The sequence below is a fragment of the Metopolophium dirhodum genome, chromosome 5, assembly GCF_019925205.1.
Source record: "Metopolophium dirhodum isolate CAU chromosome 5, ASM1992520v1, whole genome shotgun sequence".
NCBI classification, from domain to species: Eukaryota; Metazoa; Arthropoda; class Insecta; order Hemiptera; family Aphididae; genus Metopolophium; species Metopolophium dirhodum.
Window position 1 is genome coordinate 24287491 of NC_083564.1, and position 20402 is coordinate 24307892.

Sequence of the window (20402 nt, forward strand, 5' to 3'; positions counted from 1 at the left end):
CAAAAATAAACCATACAAATTCACATAAATAAAATGTATTGTACCCTGAAATATTTTTATTTTGAATTCAAGTCAATTTTATACGCTTAAATGTTTTTCCCCAAATATTACAAAGAAGAATGATAAATGTAGCGAATGATTATTTTGGTGTAGCACCGTTTTTTAAAAAATATTTACTACTATTTGATTACTGTGAAATAAGGTCATACACCAACCGACTGATTCAATCTACCATTAAATACCCTAAATTGAACTATTTATTTAATGTTATGTTCAGACACATATTACATTTACTGGTCTAAGGTTTAGTACATTTACATTTAATACATTTATATCATGGTATTATTTTTGTCTGGTAAAATTAAAGTTAGGTAACAATAAAAAAAAAAAAAATGTAACTGGAACATTAATTGTAATTATAAAAAGTAAAGTATTGGAAGATAATGAAATAATAACAAAATAATAACAAAAAACAAAATTAAATGCATAAACAAAGTAATTGATTAAAAAGTGAACATAATTTGCTTAAAATACTGGGTCATTATTTTAAAGTTTAAAGTATATTGTTTCTCTATAAGAAAAACTAAATATTTTTTCATTAAAAATATATGATTATGTTTGGTTAAATTTGTATAATTTTTTCTAATATAGTGTGTCTAGTCTTTTAATTTACAAAAATTGATATGATTGCATATTTAAAACACATCTAACACAGTTACACTGATCTATATCATGCTTTAATTATTTTAATATGTGTTATACTTCAAAAAGTAAATTATTTTAGAATAAAATTGTTGCTATATATTTGTAATTAATATGAATATATAGTAATTATGTCTATGTTTTATTATTATGATTCAATTAACCATGTGATGAATATATTAAAATATATTAAACACATTTTATATAAATTTATGCTAACAATAAGATAGTGAAGATACAACATTAAACATATAACCTAAATCACACAATAAAACCAATCGCTACCGTTGTGCATTAGAATAAAACAACAAATGCATGGCAGAATGGAAATCAAAGCGTGCAGTCTTATAATTAAGGTAATAACAACCTCGTTTTGTCGTGTAAAATGACTAGTAATTTTTCGTTAGCCAAATTTATAAAAAAAAAGGAAGCATTCACGAGTTCAATCCTCTATACATGATAATAAGAAGCATTTCAAATTAAAACAAACTTATGATATTATACAAATCTCTTAATGAATAATAGGTTTTGAATTTGAATATAAAATCATGATGAGTTATCAGAAATTTTTGGAATTGGCATGTCATTTGATATACTCACATAAATATGAATTTAGTTAGGGTAATAATTTACTATTATAAGATTATTATACAGTATTTGATAAATGATTTATTTTGTATACTGTATAAGTAGTAATGAAATATTAAGATAGATAGATTAAACAATTCAAATAGGGTAGTAATTAATAAAAATATAAATTGTTTTTCAGTTAAAAATTAAATTAATTTTGTAGTCACTCAATAACATGAAATGTTTAAAAATAATCATATTTCATATTATGTATATTTGTAAACTATAGAAAATGTTAATAGTTGTTCAATATAAATATTACTTAAAAATGAAATTACTTAACCCTGTGGATAAATATAATATGAAATAATTAATATTGTGTGGCCTATCAAAATACAATTTAATCTATATCTACATAATATGTTTGTTAACTATTTTGTTATGTTTTAGTAAGCACCCTACACTTAAAAGCACCTCTTAAAAATACTATAAGATCAACATGACATTAATTAAATTGAATGACTTAGAATTCGTACTAAATCAAATCCCAGATAAGATAACTTGATACTTTTAGCACAAATGTAACGTAACTTCTAAATAAAAAAATTTACAATTGATAAGAAATACAAAACAAAATAATATATCTATAGACCTATAAACTAATGGACAGCGCTTAGAGAGATAGGTACGATATAGAGTAAAAGAGAACGTGGGGAAAATATAGTATTAGTTTTATACGTCAATGATTCCCCCCTTTATGTTCTTTCTCTCTTTTCTCTCTACGTTTCTTCTTCTTTCTTTCTCTTATATGATTCCCGTGCATTGATGGCAGGGCGGAGTGGAATGCTCTGTCTATTAGTTTATAGGTCTATGGATATATCAATTTGGACATAGATTAAAATATAAAATATTTTAATATTTAATGTACTAATATATTTATGTTGGGTTACATAAACAGTTAATTAAATTTAATGGTTCACTAAAAATTTAATGGACCAATCGTGGGCCACTAAATCTTGTTTGAAGGACCACTAGCTCCAACCAAGCTCACCATTGATTCATTAAGAGCCGTTCTAACAATGTCCGGTTAAAGTTAATTGACACTTAACCGGCCGAATTCTGTCGGTAATAAAATCTGTTATCAGTTGATTAGCGTTAACCGAAACTTTACCAGACATTGTAAGAACGGCCCTAAATGTTTTATGCAACCAGAAATTAATCTATGTTTTAGATCGTAATATTATCTTAAAAAAACACCTTGAAAATAGTGAATATCTAATTATAACTTGTATAATATACAATGTATATGATACAAAAATCAAACAAAATGTCAAAATTAAAAAAACATAAAAAATTTATCGAGCTAAATAATCAACAGCAACTCGATTACACACGGACTCAAAAATTAGTGTCTGTGTATTCAAATCTTAGCTATGTTTCACAATAACCAGGATTTATAGTAATATTTGGTATTAACTCAATTCGTTCAACATCATCATTGTTTTCCAATCCTAATTAGAAACAAATAACACTTAGTTAGATAGTTACATAAAATAAATATTAAATAAATTATGAGAGGGATGTTATACATGACAAATAATTCAACATTGTGTAAAACTAGAAATACACAGATTAAACACTTGTTAATGTGTTACATTACTATAATAACTAATAAGTCATAATATTATGTAAGATTTTAGGTGTTTGAAGAAAATTATAATACCAATATTTTAGAAACAAAATTCTAATTAACCATATATTTTATTAGATTTGATGTAGTTCATTGATACAGCCTTAATAAAAATTATTAGTAGAGTTTACTGTGGGTTTATTTAAAACTATGGTTATTAACACCCTGACAATTTTTAATGTTATAATTAGGGGCCGGAATTATATTCTTTTGCATATTTTTTTTGAGGCTATGCAGTCAGACAGGGGTTCAAAATCTTTACAAATCATGAAACCGGTTAATTAATGGCAACAGTTTTTTTAGCATATTTGAGAATATTTCAAGATAAAAGAATATTTCATACAATAAAAAATATTTGAGAATATATCGATTAATTTGTAAAGACATTCGATATTTTTTGTTGCAGTGGCGTAAATAATATAAATTATGTGTCCGATAATAGTGATATGATATTGATACATTATATACGTATTACAACCATCATATAGCATGCCTTAATTAGTAATGTACTGTAATATTCTGTAGTAGATAAGAGACTTATCTAAAATAACGATGCCCGACAAGAAATGGTATTATTACTACACTTTAAAAATAGCTAGCTCCAGGCGTTCGATTATTACTACATGTACGGTACAACACTGCAGTGTCGCAATGTCGCGTGTGGTGTAAGTGTTGACGAGGTATACATTATAGTTTCATTATATTTCATTAGTTACTTGTTTAATTTACAAGGTTTAAAAAAAGTTGTTGAAGAATTAAGTAGTAAAAAATCTCCCAGTCAGTCAGTACTTAAATGTAAAACAGTTTTTGACATAGAAACCATAGAAAACGATCTAATATTTATTAAGGCCCATTTTTTTGTTCTCGTAACATCCATCAAAAGTTTGGAAAAATCTAATGTGTCTCTTGTTGATTCGATAAATCTAATTGAAAATACAATTAGTCAACTTCAAAAAATAACCGGAGAAAATAGAAATAAAATAAAAATAAAAATTGATCTACTTCAACAAAAAAATAAAGGACTCATCATTATGAAAAACGTAGCTAAAGTTTTGAATGGAAATAATGAAGTTCAACTTATAGACAATTTTTCACCGGCTATGATTACTGATTTGCAAAATGCCCCCCGTGACTTCAGTTGACGTCGAACGTTCATTTAGCACGTATGAAAATATATTAACAGACCGTCGTACAAATATGACACCAGAACACAATATTTTCAACTTTTTAAGAGAATATTAGCATCTTACATTGGCTATTTTAAAAGAATATAATTCTGGCCCCTAGTTATTATCATTTTTTTGTAAGTATTTTCTGGTATTCTGTTTTAAGGTCCCCACACACTGCAGCGGTGGCGGTTGGCGGTAGCGGTTACGGCAAAATGAGTCCGGGCATAATTTTACCGCCACCGCTGCAGTGTATGGCGTCCTTTACTATGATTCCTCTCTCCACCTCGATTTCAAATTCTTGTCAAAGGCACTGTTTGGGTCCCAATGATACCCAATTCCATACACCTCTAAATTCAAAATGAACTGAATAACACAAGAGTATGTAACTTGTTTACTTGAAAAATGAAACTTTGATTGTATTGATTTTTTTATGTCAAAGAAATTAATTTCAATTTATTAATCGTTTATTAAATTAATTAAAAAATGTTTAGCCTAACTATATTTGAAGTTAATTTTACTTACTTTTCTGTACTCTAGGATCCTTGACAAATAAACAACACAACGCTATTACAAATATACTAAATGTACTCATGATCACAATTACTGCAAATGTCCATGCCCTGGTATCAAATGTATCAATGCCTTCTAATAGGTGTTTTTCCAACTCTAAAACCATAGAATATAAAAATAATAATAATAATATTTATTTCTAACTAACAACAATATTACATTGCGGTTACAATAATAATAGTAAAAACTGTAATTACATTAGAAATAATGACAGTAACAAATTGTTTTATATGATTGAGAAAATAAAAGTTATGTGGATTAATTTTAAATTTCATACAGAAATTTACAAATATATAATATGGTCTCGATTGAGCTGGATCAGTTCTTAATTTAGGAACAATTATATCGGTACATGATTGGGTAGCTTAATATTATATTTATATTCAAACATTAATATACATACATGCAATACGTGAAGAGAAATAATGTTGAATATTTTTAATTCTAAGGATGTAGAATAAAGTCTTGGCTTATAAAATAGATATTTAATTACTGCATTTTATGTGGTCTCCAATTCATTAATATGGTTTTAATTAGCACAATTTCAGTAGGCAATAGCATAATTAATAACAGATTATATCAGAGTATTCATACAATTTCATTAAGATTATTATTTAAAACATTTCTATAGGTTTAAAAGATATAAATAATTTTTCTTAAGTTAATTTATAAAATATAATGTTCAATACCAAATTATCAAAGCTATTTATGTATAATAATAATATAAATAATTATAACAGCATATTACCAGATTCTGTCATATCACTTAATGTTTTGGTGGTCAATTCGGTTTTGGGCCCATCACCTATTTCATTGGTGGCCCAAATTTGAATTTTATATAAAGTATTCGGAAGTAACGAATAAATTTCTTTGTGAATCTATTAAAAAAAAAAAACTAAGAATTATAAAATGTTTAATAATAAAATATTGGTTGTATAATTTTAAGTTTTTATTTTTATAGATAAATGTCTATTTAATACAAGCCGTGTAATTTTCATAGATTGTCCATAAAACTAAAAAGAACACAACTTGTCCCACCCAGTTTTACATTTTACTTTATCGATAGTTTGCAGTTTTACTTTTACATCTATAATTTAATATTTATATTTAATAAAATAAAACAAAGTTATATATTTCCTCATATTATAATGTACTCTAAATAGCATTTAGTTGTAACCAGAGAGTCTAGTTAATTGTATAAAAATTTATAAATTATGCATAATAAGTTATTTTAAAATAAAAAAATTTAAAGACAGATTCCTTCTCTCAAAGTACCTAGATTAATTTAAAAAAAACCTTTTTTTCCATTTTTTAATAAAATTCACATATTAGTATTTATACTACCCAATTATATTATATTTACATATTAGTCTTAATTAATTTCCAAAATTGACTGAAAAGTAAGAGTTGTGCAAAAATAGATTAATTATCAAATGTTGAAATTAATGATTTAAAAAATATTAATTATTAAGTAATTTATACATGGTATCAAAATGAGAAAGTGTTCTAACCACAAACGGGTTTACCTTAAATGGATTTACTTGAAGAACACTCCAATCATCTCTTGAAATTCTATCATCTGTAATTCTATACCTAATGGTTATATTCTTAACAGGAGATCCATCATTGTTTTCTATTTCTCTCCATGTGATGAGCATTAATACGGTATTAGGTATAACTCTTACACCTATCAAGGATCCAGGTACACCTGAAATAATTTAAATGCGTTTCAGTAAATTCAGAAATACAATTTACTATTTTACTTACTTTTTAGTTTCAGTTCAAATTGTGTCAGTGGAGCATGTCCAACATACCCACTAGCAGCTGCTAAATCACAAATATAGATACCAGCATCAGATGTATCAAATGATGAAATGAACAGATCTCCATTTTCCATAACTTTAGCTTGACCAGGTAATTCTTTATGATCCATTTGCCACAACACATTAGAATTTTTTATATTATTGCTGCCACATTTTAGTGTAACATTTTCACCAATTTTAGGAAACATTTTAATATAATTGTTATTTATCCCATTTGTATCTGAAAAAAAAAATAAAAAACAAAAGCAATAATACTCATTTCTAATTTACTCATTAATATTATAATCTTACTCATAAATCAAATACTTATGAGCTTTTAACAATTTTAAAATTTTAGAAGAATTAAAATCCGTTAAATGACTGTATTCAGAAAACAGTTAATCTTAATTCTAAAAGTTTTTAAAAACACAGTAGACAATATGATAAATATTTTTTTAAGACAGGAAGGTACTTACATGGAATTGAATATAGTGAAACGGCAAATACACAAACACAAATTAATTCATTTGATCGATGGTATATCATATTTAAATGTGCATTTTGAAACTTTAAATTAATTTAAAATTTCTTCTACCTATTCACGAAACAAGTTTTAAGGTGAATTCACTAACTTGACATCTACGTGACACATACATATATACAAGACTCACTAATCATTGCATATATTATATATATATATATATATATCATAAACTAAGTATATTATTCATGTAATTATAACAAATCAATTTGATGACATTTGAAAAAAGTAAACAGCATTTTAAGAAATTAGAAAACTAAAGATTTTTCGTCGTGATTCGTGTATCCGTGATAAGTATTTTAGTTTTAAGTAGAGTTACAATTTCAGAAGTTTAGATATTATAATATACAATAATATTGTACACTGCGTACATTACAATAAGTATTACATTAATAAAATATAGTTTGAACTTATACACATTTATTATCGATATATTATCAGTGCATCAAAACCGTACACAATAAAAAGTGAGATTCACGACTCACGAGACAATTATTATCGTAATGTTATTATATTTGTTATTATTGAAGCACTATCGATCGATATCTTATTTACTACAGCATTCACGATAATATAATAATTTTTAACAATTTTTATAAAATAAACATTTTCCACTAATCGATTAGTAAATTTGTAACTTTGCAATAATTATTCAATTTGTACATACGCATGTATGTATGTTTGTATATGTGTATGCATGATAATATATTATTATTATTTCGCACTGTGCCATTTTACAAACGTTTTGATAACAATTTGTTGACGTTTGTGATTAGCGCCAATTGTTTTGAGCTCTTTACTTTAATAGTTTAATACCCTTTATTGTATCCAATATTCATGTATGCAATTATTATTATTGTTATTTTGTACTATTGTCTATTTGAATGCAGTTTGTACTTGGTTGAACGGTTTATATTTTAATGATTTGAAGAACATAATTTATTGTTATGTTCAACATACTCAAGTGACAATATTGTTGTGACAGATATTCGACATTTTTGACATATGAATTTAGAAGTGTTCAACAGAGTGAACTGGAAGGTACGAATACAAATGTATTATTATAACTACCATGTTGATGTATCCACAAAATTGTTTTAAAAGCTACAGTTAGTTTCAAAATTGTATGGTTTTATGTAGGTAGTCAAGAATATCTGTAATTAAAACATTACAATTATAAAAGTAACTACACATAAGATGTAGTGGGTAGCGGTAATACAAATATTTACTACTCTAAAAAAAAAAAATTTTTCCTCTTATTTAGAAATGTTTTTGACAAATCAAACTACAAACATTATATTATTAAACATAATAATTCATTAAATGTATGAACTTCGATCACAGATTAAATAAAACCTAACCAGTTTTATTTAATCCGTGCTTAGATGGTGATAACCGAGTTTAAATATATGTGTAATAAGATGTTATTTAATCACTATTAAAAATACTTTGAAATCATAATTTCTATGTTGTTTAGGAGGGCACTGGAGGACGTTCTGGAATGTATTGTGAATGGGCGTCACTGAGTTCGGCAGTTCAAAACTGTGGCGAATTTGGTCAAAGTGTTCTAAGTAAGTTCCCAGCAGGTTCAGGCAAGGAAGTTGTGTTGTCAGTCATCAAACAACTGTCATCAAATTTAGGTATAACTCATCCACCTGAACCAAGTAAACTTAACAAAGACAATGAAGTGACCTGGTGTATGGAAGTCAGTAAATTTAAAAATAAATAACTCAAGATCTTAACTAATGTTGAATTTATTTTAGGTTATTTGTTATGGTTTAAGCTTACCATTGTCTGAACATGATACAATTAGAGATTGTGTTCATATATATTGTGATTGGCTTTCAGCGTTATATGAAATACCAAAACTATCAGTTCCAAAACCAGTATGCAACGATCCAAATCTATACGCTAGGAAAATAATTTCACATTTCTACAATCTATTTGTACCCCGAAAAGGAGAAGGTAAATCAATTAAATTGTATCATAAGTATTTTAATAATAAGTTAACACATTAGTATACTAATTAAAATTATTATAATACTAAGAAAGTAAATTGTGTTTTTTTCTTTGTTACAAGTCTGGACATTTTTATATTTAAATATTGGTAAGAAATTTTATAAATGTAATAAATAATGTAGGTTAAGTAAAATTATTGTACCCTTAATATTGCTTAAGTTTCAGGTTTTATTTATAATTGTTTTGTACTGATTCATTATTGTATTTATTTTCAGGTACTGACACAATTAACCGCCAAGCAGTTTTGTGTCATCGTGTCTTAAGAACCTTGCATGATTTATCGAGAACATCTAAAATTATTGAGCCAGAAACTTGGGAAGCTTTGTTGCTATTTCTTCTGGCCATCAATGATGCCTTGTTAGCTCCACCAACTGTAAAAGGTATTTTGAAATATTTTCATTACCTATGTTAGATGTTGCTGCTAATTTTTACCACATAAAATATAATACATCAATCCCGATAAAATTGAATTGACTTATATATTTGTTGAGTTATATATCTTAAATACATCTTATAAAAGTTTCAAAAGGCAAAACAAAATTCCAGTTATAAAGATTTTCAAACTATAGCAAACTCAACTATTTTAATTAATATTATTGAAATTGAATATTTACAGAAGATGTTGGAGAGGAATTATGTGAAAGAGTACTAAGCGTTCTTATAGAAGTATGGCTTGTAGCTTGCGTACGTTGTTTTCCTTCGCCTTCATTATGGAAAACATTGAGAGAAATGGCAGTCACTTGGCGCCATCGTACTGCTTTAATTCATCAATGGAATCGTATAAACTTAGCACTTACTGCTCGAGTATTAACATTTATGTATGGTCCCGGTTTTCCACAGTTAAAAATACGTATGTACAATTTTTATAAATTCAGTGGTGAATGCTGACTGAAGCATAAGCATGCTCAAGCTCATTTATAAATTAATAACCCGCCATTGGTACACATGTGACCGCTAGTAAAATATACATTAAAAACTATGAAATAGAAATTGAAATGTAATTTTTGTTATAAATTATTTTTATTTTGATAAAATACGTAATATAACTAATAATTTATGATAGAATAGTTTTTTATTCATAGACAAGCCGAGTATACCATGTCCAGAGAATTCACCACTAAATAATTTATGACTTTTGGTATAACTTAATAAGTAATAACTAATAACATATATCAAATCAAATTTTTTTATATTTTAGCTAATGAAGACATTCACCTGATACCATCTGGAATGTCTAATCACACAATAGCACAAAGTTGGTTTAGACTGCTACAAACTATTGGAAATCCTGCTGATCTCAGTAGACCAACTACAATTAGCCGAACTCCTAAATTTCTTCAAGCTGCACTGTCTGATCCCAATCATAGGCTTGTTGATCCATCAAATCATCCATGTTTAAATGTATTGCCTTACAATTTTTATGTAGCTATACGTGGGATTGCTTCACTTGTTGATGCATTTTTAGGCAAGGATTTATTATACATAATTAATTAATTTAATATCTTCTTATTCTTGGTGATAAGAAAAAAACATTTTTAAATAGCACTTTTTTAATTTTGTAAATATAAACTTGAATGCACATTTTTAAAAATAGGCATTGTTTCTCATCCTACTATTATTTGGGATGATGTTTTACCTTGGACTTCAGGAAACATTCTGGAAAAAAAAGAAGCAAGTACAGTTACACATACACCGCCTTCGCAACGTCGATTGGCTAAAAGTTTTAGCGTTGCACCTTCACTTACCAATAAGGGTATATATTTAGAAACAAAATTAAATTGTATCATTAAATAAAGTAGTTTATACTATACATATGTGGTTGGCAATATGCATAGGCGTGCACACACAATTTCATATGACTTAACAAAAAATTTTTAAAACAATTTGTTATATTCAAAATTCAAATCTTGATGACTACTAGCAAAACAAAAATAAAAAAAGATGTATGAAGTAGTATCAACCATCAAAATGTTATAACATTTAGGCACAAAATCTTTATAGATATATCTGTGGCAATTTTTTTCAACATTTATCATGAAAGGCTTTAGTATAGTTATTAATTTAACTGTGTAATAATTACACATTGTATATAATTTTAAAATATATATAAATCTATTATATTGTAAGTGATTTATGGTGTTGGTAATTGGTGAAAGGCCAAGGATAAAGGCTTTCAGAAGTATTTTTTCTTCTGCCTTGAGACCATACTTTGTGCATGCCTATGAGAATTTGTTCATAAGGATTGATTTACTAAGGAATAAAAAAAACCGCTCTTATTTGCATTATATTTTTATGGTATTGTATATTAACTGAAATTAAAACAATATTACAACCTTCATAAAGTAATAATAGTAAATAAATTTATTATTTTTATAAAAGATTATAATTTAAAAAGAAATTATTTTTTTTATTCTTTGTGAATTATCTAATAAACAGATAATTTTGCAAAAAATATGAAATGGTATTGTTGATGGTATATTCTAATTGTTGAATTATTTCTTTAACCAAATTCATTTCAATATGTGATAGTTATAACATTTATTTATTTAAAAAGAAATGTTAATATATTTATTTTGTAAATATATTTTGTTTTATTAACAATTCTATTATAATGCATAATTGCATTATACATATATATATATACATATATTATAAGTTAAGTTTAAAAAATAACTTGTTTATCCACAGGTATCCCAAAATCATCTTTAGTTGGCTTAACCACTAGCCGTATTAGTACTCAATCAAATAAACTGTCTTCTTCAACTACTTCTATACCATCAATAATTGCAGGTAATTAATTTATAGGCTTTTAATTATTTAATATTTTTAATGCATGCATGTAACATTTTAATTAAAATTAAGATATAAAAAACATTTTTTTTATCTATGAACTATTCTTACAAAAAAAACACTGTTTAAGTGATTTTGTATTTAATAAATATATTTATATTGCATACATTTGAAAAAGATACAAAATATGGTAACTTTATTTTTAAACAGAACCCAAAATATTTGCTGAAAATCGACCAAGGTGTAACAGTATTCTCCACCTCTTTGGTGAATGGTTATTTGAAGCTGCATTAATTGGAGTTGATTTTAATAAACCTAAATCTTCTACTACATGTAAGTCTTTTTTAAACAATTTATAGTCTAAATCAGGGATGGAAAACGTTTTTAAAAAATGTTAAAGAATACTGTGAAACAATAACAAAAAATCCCAAAAATCATATTTTGTATGCAGTAAGATTCTTTTAATATGCATTATATGGGCATATTTGATTTAAAAAAAATTATACATTAGTACATTACTATTATTATAAATGTATTTGTTTGTAGCCGATAGTAGTAGAATGTATAAACGACCAAGTTCAGTGATGTTTGATACATCGAGTATAAGAAGTAGCGGTTCTGGTGGAGGGTACAGCAGTATGGGAGGAGGGAGTACAGCTTCTGCATCACAACCTAATTCACTTACAGACAATGTGTCTGATAGTATTGACTCTATAACTTCCAGTTCTGCCAATGTTCTTCATTATGATCGTTATATGCCTGGAAGAGCTGAAGCAATCGGAACATTGTGTAGAATATTTTGCTCCAAGAAAACATCTGAAGAAATCTTGCCAGTTTATTTAGCTAGGTTTTATATGGCAGTTTATGAAGGACTACACGTTAATGAAGTAATAAAAATAAATCTTAAGTCTTACCTATTTAACCTATTTGAATTTAATTATATTAAACATTTTAATTGAATAATTATTATTTTAATAAGGCACACGAATGTGATGAAACCATTTCAAGTATATTATTAAATTCTCATAACCTTTTACGTTTGGATTTAAACGGTATTAATGTTCTTATACCGTATATTATTGAAACATTAGAACTTGTGTTACCTGAACGAGAACTTAAACTCAAGTAAATAAATAAACATAAGTTTATTAAATCATATAATTATATGGTTTTTAATATTAAAATCATATGTGTAGGTCAAATAGCATCCCTAAGAATGAATTAAGAAGATCAGCAATACACCTATTACTTTCTATGCTTGCATTACCATTACATTTTAAAGTAATTTAATTAATATTATTTATTTATATCAACATTTTATTGAAATTCATATATTTGTAATTACATAGGATTTAGTTATTAAAGAACTGAATGTGTCTAGTAATAATACAAGAGGACCTATTATTATGGGAGAACTTAAACCTCGTGTTATGAATCTTCTTATAAATGCTTTGCAATTTGAATCGGATTCTCATAATTCACAAATGCTTTTAGGTAGGTATAATGCAAATATTTTATTTTTAAATGATTTTCATTTTTATTATTTTATATATTTTTGATTTTATAGGAGGGTTATTATTGTGTGTACAAGATTCTGCAATTTTTGAAGAATCAGAAAATGATGCAGATTCTGATGCTACTGCACAAAGTGATACTACGTCTAATTTGCTTTCTTCGGGTAATTAATGACTATAGAAAGTATAAGTATCTATGTTTTAACTTTTTACATTCATATTGCACTTATTTACAGTATTTATAATTATTTTATAATATTGCGCTTGATATTATGTAGTTTATTAAATCAACTAACACAATTGTTTTTTTTTGTATTATTATATTTTATTTGCGCTTGTTTGCACAGTGGAAACAATGAGTTCATTTAGCTTACCATCCAGTAATCAAGATCAAATGATGAGTTTACCTCCCAGCAGTTCAAGTAATATACCAACTCCTGAATCCAGTTTAGATTCAGCTGGCTTTTATTTTGCTGAACCATTTGACTTCTCAATTCTAAACAAAAGTAATAATTTTCACAAAAATGTTTTATTTAATTTTGCGCTATATTTAGATTTTTATTCTACATTTAATATATATATTTTTAACATAATAAATTATATATTATTGATATTGCTATTTATTGACTAAAAAAAATATTTTATTTCTCTCCATTAAATTAATTAAAAACTTATTCTTACTACCAGTATAAATTCCATATTTTTAAAATTTTTTAACATGTAAATTTAATAATTTTTTATATTTAAAATTTCATTGTAAAAAAATGTTCTAAAACAAATTCAATATAAATAAATTATATAGAGTTAAAATGCATTCAATATATTTTACTTCTATTAGTTTTAATTAGATTTGATATTATATTAATATATTTTTCATATATTATTATATTAATTTTAAGTATGTAAACATTTGTTAATAAACAAAATGTTCTATAAATAAAGTTCATTAAATTCAATAATATATTGTAATTTAATCATTATATTATTCGACTCTGCTAATTATATTTATTAATAATTATTATTAATATTTCACATTTTGTTTTCAGTTATTATATACTAAACAGTTCTATATATACTTGTTTTTTTAGATTCTGCTCATGCATTATATGTCAGAGCTACATATTTAGTATGTCATAGACTAATTTCTTCGTGGAAATCTGATTTGAACATTTCACTAGCTGCTTTAGAATTGCTTATGGGCTTAGCTAGAGTTCATATAAAAGAAACAGGTATTACATTTTTTTAATATACCAATTTTTAGTTAAAATTAAAATTTACATACTTTTATTATTTATTAAGAGCTGTTGTCTTAACATGTACCTACTGCAAATTGTATTTACATTTAACATGTCTATAGTCAGTTTATTAGCCTTCTATGAACATTTAGGCATTTATTTAAACCATATTAAATACAAAATAATATTTTACAGTTATATTATTTTTATTTTTTTAATTAATTGTTAACTAATAGTAAATACATAATTTATGTTTCATGCAGCAAGAAAATTAACTGGTAATATAATATATCATATTTTATATGTATTGAATGAGTAATGACATTAATTATAAGTATTTGTATTTTTCAATATTTGTATTTTTTTCAATTTTATGCTATATGCCTGAGTATGATATTTTTATAGATTCATTGGAATGTAAAAGAGCTGTAAAATGGTTATGTGATTATATAACTTACCAGTGTTGGAGACCGCCTCCAGCTCATTCTCGAGATTTGCATTCCACCATTGTTGCTGCATATCAATGTGCTGCAGTTTGGATTGTTGCTCATCCTTACCTACTTGATGATAAAGATTGTTTGAATACTATTATTGAAGTGGTAGAACTCGGTATATCAGGCACTAAATCACATGTAAGTTTTTTGAACTATTAAAAATACTAATGACACAAATATTCACTGTATAATGTATAAACTATAAACTATTTAATTATTTAGTTTATGTTGTAAAATTAATCCATTAATTCAAAACATTAGTACAGTTAGTAGTTATATTAATATTTAGTTACACCTCCCAATATCTAACCTGTATAACAAACATTTTTAAGTATCCCAGCAAAAAAAATTTGTATATTTTACCTCTCAATAATAGACTATATTAAATTATCCAAGAATGTCTGCTTTAGAAATCTCTCGCCATATTTATAATACATATTTAATATTATATGTTTATGTTTGCATATAATAATAATTCAATAAATATATAATATATATTTATATGTATATTGTATATTTGTATAAACAGGGAAAACCCCAAGAACCAATAAAAATGAAAGATGAAAAAGAACTGAAGCCAGCATCAATGAGAGTAAGAGATGCTGCTGAATCATTACTAACTATTATATTAGAACAAGTATGAAAAATATATTTTTGTTTTTATTAATATTTCATTTTTATAACTAAACTATAAATTATAGGTTGGGTATTTTCCATCTGTTTGTGGTGCTGAAAGTCTATCATGCTTATTGGATGAAATAACATTAATCAAACACTGTAATTCAATAGCTACTGATAATGTAGAATGCAAATCTCATGCCATATCTAAATTTAGATACTTTGTGCTAGAAAATTCAATAATATTAGCTCTTTTTGAAGAACCTTTAGGCAACAGCCAAGGTAAATATATTTTGTTTTCCAATAAAAACTATTTAGCGTGTCTAAAGTATGAGGCAGCGATTCTTAACATTTTGTAGATCACAGACCCCTGATGAAAAATTTTTAAAAAGCGCGGATCACCTTACCAATTTATTTTCAAATATCTTATTTGTTACAAAACATCTCATGTTATCATAACCAAAATTATAATAATTATTTTTATTACACTTAATTGTTTATTAAAATGTAATATAAATCTATAATTGAGTACAATTGATCAACTGCACTCAGTGGCAGTAAATATAAGACTGCCGAAACTACAGTGCTGTATGCATGTACATTTTATATGAACAAAAAAAACTGATGAATAAATATTAACAATAAAATTATTTGGTGTAGAATCTTTACCTAGCATCTAACACTGTAAATACTTAATTGTATCAAATTCCATTATATCTCATCATCGGTGTGATGAAGATAAAATAGGTCCATTTCTTATGTAATAAAATATATTATATATGAAAAAAAAAACAATAATCCAACAATATTGCAGTAGTGCACTCATGTCACTTATTGAAGTATGTTATGTGTTAAGGCTGCCGCAAACTCCCGACATGAGTATGAGGACCCTCAGGTGGCCGCAGACCTCAGGTTAAGAACCCCTGCTATAATGTTTTAACATTTTAAATGTTTAGATGCACAGCCAACGTTGACAGTGTTGATTAGAGGATCATTTGGACGGCAAGCTTGGACTTTACAACTAAGGCATTTGCCTCGTCATCGGTCTTCATCAACAAAACAGTACAATGTTTGCCCTGGCCGCCCTGTAGCAATGGAAGAACCTACTCGACATAGATATTCACGGAAGTCTACAACACATTTCTCGGAAAGCATAGAACGAATACCAACTTGCAAAATGTATTTATTTTTATTTTTTTTTATAACTAATATATTCTTCATTTATTTTTACTAAATACTAAATTGCGTTTAATTTTAGAGATAAATCTATACCAAGTTTAGATAGTTTAGTTTTTGATGATGAAGATCATAGCATATTATCAGATTTGATTGAAAAACAAAAAGAGATGGAAAATTCTTATATAGAACCTCCACCCAAAGCAACAGAAATGTTACCACCTCAACCTTGTACTGATTTCAATACGGCCAGATTATTTTTATCCCATTTTGGATTTTTGTCCAGACTAGATGATACAAACGTAATTATATTATTTACAGATGACATTTTACCTACATGTGTAATATTCATATTTTTAAAACATAACATAGCAAATTGAATGTTCACAATAATCCATTTTACTCAGTTATTTTTAACATAAGAGTGAATTGACTAACTGCAAGTTTTAAGATATGAACTTGGGCCCAATAGAAATGACCCATGACGTATTTTTAATATTTTAATTTTTAATCGTGTTAAGATTTATGAGCATTTTAAAGCTTACAAATTTACAATTTTAAAATACTCATAACACTTCCTTCAAAATTAAAATGTTTTAAATTAAAATTAAAAAGCCAACATGTGGCCCTAGATATTATTCTTACCTTCAAGTTTGATAATTGGTCATTTCACTATAATATTAAAATTAACAGAATAAAATGGATTATTTTGAATGTAAAATGTGCTATGTTATGTATTAATTAGGACAAAGACAACACACATACCAGTGTAATGTCCTCTAAATACATACATATCAAACCTAACCTAACCCAACCAAAAAATAATAAATAATAACATATTGTTATAAATAACTAAGTAAAAAGTTGACTTTTAAATTTTAGCCATCATCTGTCCCTTCATTAGTTCCTTTAAATGTACATCATGAAAATTTCTGCAAAGACCTTGAAATTCTTGATAATACTCCATCACGCACCTGTGACACATGCCATGTATTTTACGTTAAGGATGGTCAAACAAATTTCAAGGATATCTTAAATAATGTGGTAATTCTTCTACATTTTTTCAATATTGTATTGTATATTAAATAATATTTTTATGAATTAAATATGTTTAGACTTCCAACACAGCAGTTTCACCAAACTTTTTAGAAATGTTAACTAATCTTGGTTGGCCAGTTAATATTAGTGTACACCCTGGATGGACTGGGCGTGTTGAAACAAGTTGGAATCTACCTGACTATAATCATTCTCAAGACCAAAAATTCAATTCTCCACATGGTGGAAGCTTGTATAATGGTGAAACTCATGTGATCTATTGGGCAGATGTAAGTTCTGAAATAGCTTTTGTAGTCCCTACAAATTGTAAAGAACGCGTGAAATCACAAAAGCCTGAAGGTATACTTGATACATTTTAATATTAATTTACCTGTAGACATTTTAAAAATTAAATATCTCGTTAAATATTGAATAGGTGATGTATTGCAACATGGAGGCATACGATATACAAAACCAGTCACTACAAGAGCTATGTCTATAGAATTTGATTATAAAGGGAAACCAACTCAGCAGCATATTGAACCACCTAAAAGACGTCCACAATATGTGTCAGCTACGGTAATGTTAGTTTGGCTAGAAAGTTTTGAAGATCATATACACTTTCCTATTGGTGAGTTATCAATCATTAATTAATTCTCAAATTCTCAATAGTTGTAAATTGTATTCAATAATTTATTAAATTTTATTATACTATAAAAGTAGATCAATGAAAGTGATTTTTGATTTATTTTTCTTCAGGAAATCTTTTATCTTATACAAATACTGGTATTGAGCCTTTGTCACACATCAAAGATATTGGTGACGTGCATGTCATATACTTGCACGCATTACAAAGTGGATTACTTAGAGTGAAAATGCAAGGACCAATCGGAAGGTATACTTTAAATTATACAGTATCTGTACACCAGCCGCACTCACATGGTTTAAAATTTTAAATAGTAAAATTAAACCTTTACTATTGGGTTTCATTTTTTGAAAATTAATCATTTTAAATTATCATTAGAATGGCCTGTAATTTTAATATTTTACATGACACTATCATTAATAAATAAAAAACACCTTGATATTTAATGATTTAATTTTTTTAGAACAAATCTTGCCACTCCATTAGTCGATGGTATGGTTATTAGTAAACAAGTAGTTGGCACAATGGTCAGACAAACTGCTTTAAACATTTGTAGACGTAAAAGATTAGAGAATGACAGGTGAGTTCCTATTAAATGCTATGTTTTTATCTTATTTTTATAACCAAAATAAAAAATTGAATTTACAATATGATAAATAGTAATATTATGTATTGTACTTCTAACAGTCTAACACAAATTCACACAGTTAACGAAGAGTACCTACATAATTAAATTACTATTTGTTGTGAATGACATCAGAATAGGCCAATATTAAAGTTCCACTTAAGTTGATTAAAACAAAGAATAATTTATCATAGATTTAGAATTTAAATTTAATTATCTTATATTTGTTTTCAGTTTCCAACCAGGTCATATACGCAGGCGCTTAAAAGTTCAAGAAATTGTCGGAAAATATCAAATAAAGATGACTAAACCAGAGCTTTATACATATTTATTAAGTAATGCTAATTCCACTTGAATAATAATTTCTACTTAGTGGCTTGTGCAATATTTCCTTTTTGTTTTTTTATTTGTCGTACAAAACAATAAATATAAGCCAACTCTTAGGGATGAATTTTTTTCTTTTATAACCGTATGTGTATTAAATTCCAAATGTTGTGATATTTAGTTATTTGTAATTAAAATTTTTATTGTTGTTTACTTTTATCAACCATTTATTATCATTTTTTTTTAAAAATTAATTTTCACTTAATTTTGTACATTAATTGTGACTTGTGTACCAAATAATCATTAATCTGATTGATTTTGGGCTAAAAAAAGTTATTATATACATTTATACTAATAAACTAATTTAATTTTTTTAAGAGTGTGCATTGACTTTAAATTATTGGTTTCTGTTAGATACAGTAATTGAATGCAAGGACTTAGGTACATTCAAGATTTAATAACTTACTATGGCCTTATTGATACAGATTTTAAAACTAAGATCAAGAAATTTGAAAACAATATTACGATTGATATTATTTAATTTATTGTTTTTAGATTTTACAATCTTGAAATTAGTTTATATACCCTATATCTTATATTATTCTATTAAAGTTATTAGAGGAGTAGAGGACAGATAATAAGAAAACTGAGTTTGGTGGTTTCCTGTTGCCGTCCACGTGGTGAGTAGGCAGTTCTTTTTCTCTAACCAAAATACATAGCCTGCTTGGAGTAAAAAACTACCCCTGAGTTAAGTTCAAACCACCGACGTAAAGCTACTACGCTTTTTAAGTTCTCTCTTCTTCCATTTGAGTTTCTCATGCGATGACCTTGCATCACTGGACTTTTTGCTTTGAGGGCATGTCAAAGCTCATGATATTTACA

General features: G+C 26.4%; 2 protein-coding genes across 9 annotated transcripts; one reads left to right on the forward strand and one right to left on the reverse strand.

The window, feature by feature from the left end:
* Nucleotides 1-2032: 2032 nt before the first annotated feature.
* Nucleotides 2033-7412, reverse strand: LOC132944661 (contactin-1). Its single transcript, XM_061014131.1, has 6 exons — nucleotides 6980-7412; nucleotides 6469-6744; nucleotides 6228-6409; nucleotides 5450-5579; nucleotides 4654-4797; nucleotides 2033-2783 (listed from the first exon to the last, which is right to left on the reverse strand). Exons 1-6 carry the CDS (start codon nucleotides 7047-7049, stop codon nucleotides 2704-2706), a joined length of 882 nt encoding a protein of 293 aa, XP_060870114.1. The 5' UTR covers nucleotides 7050-7412; the 3' UTR covers nucleotides 2033-2703.
* Nucleotides 7413-7716: 304 nt separating this feature from the next.
* Nucleotides 7717-19897, forward strand: LOC132944659 (ral GTPase-activating protein subunit beta). Of its 8 annotated transcripts, XM_061014120.1 has the most exons (29): nucleotides 7717-8085; nucleotides 8522-8749; nucleotides 8808-9009; nucleotides 9125-9151; nucleotides 9279-9443; nucleotides 9680-9913; nucleotides 10262-10528; nucleotides 10658-10816; nucleotides 11752-11853; nucleotides 12064-12186; nucleotides 12400-12740; nucleotides 12833-12978; nucleotides 13050-13134; nucleotides 13203-13347; nucleotides 13421-13531; nucleotides 13715-13873; nucleotides 14456-14596; nucleotides 14866-14880; nucleotides 15008-15234; nucleotides 15626-15733; nucleotides 15798-15996; nucleotides 16671-16893; nucleotides 16973-17192; nucleotides 17773-17934; nucleotides 18006-18285; nucleotides 18362-18556; nucleotides 18685-18820; nucleotides 19035-19151; nucleotides 19431-19897. In XM_061014120.1, the coding sequence occupies exons 1-29, from the start codon at nucleotides 8050-8052 to the stop codon at nucleotides 19549-19551; spliced, it is 4674 nt and encodes a 1557-aa protein (XP_060870103.1). In that variant the 5' UTR covers nucleotides 7717-8049; the 3' UTR covers nucleotides 19552-19897. The 8 variants fall into 8 exon arrangements, with proteins under 8 accessions (XP_060870103.1, XP_060870104.1, XP_060870106.1 ...); XM_061014121.1 differs by lacking the exon at nucleotides 14866-14880; XM_061014123.1 differs by lacking the exon at nucleotides 13715-13873.
* The last annotated feature ends 505 nt before the right edge of the window (nucleotides 19898-20402 follow it).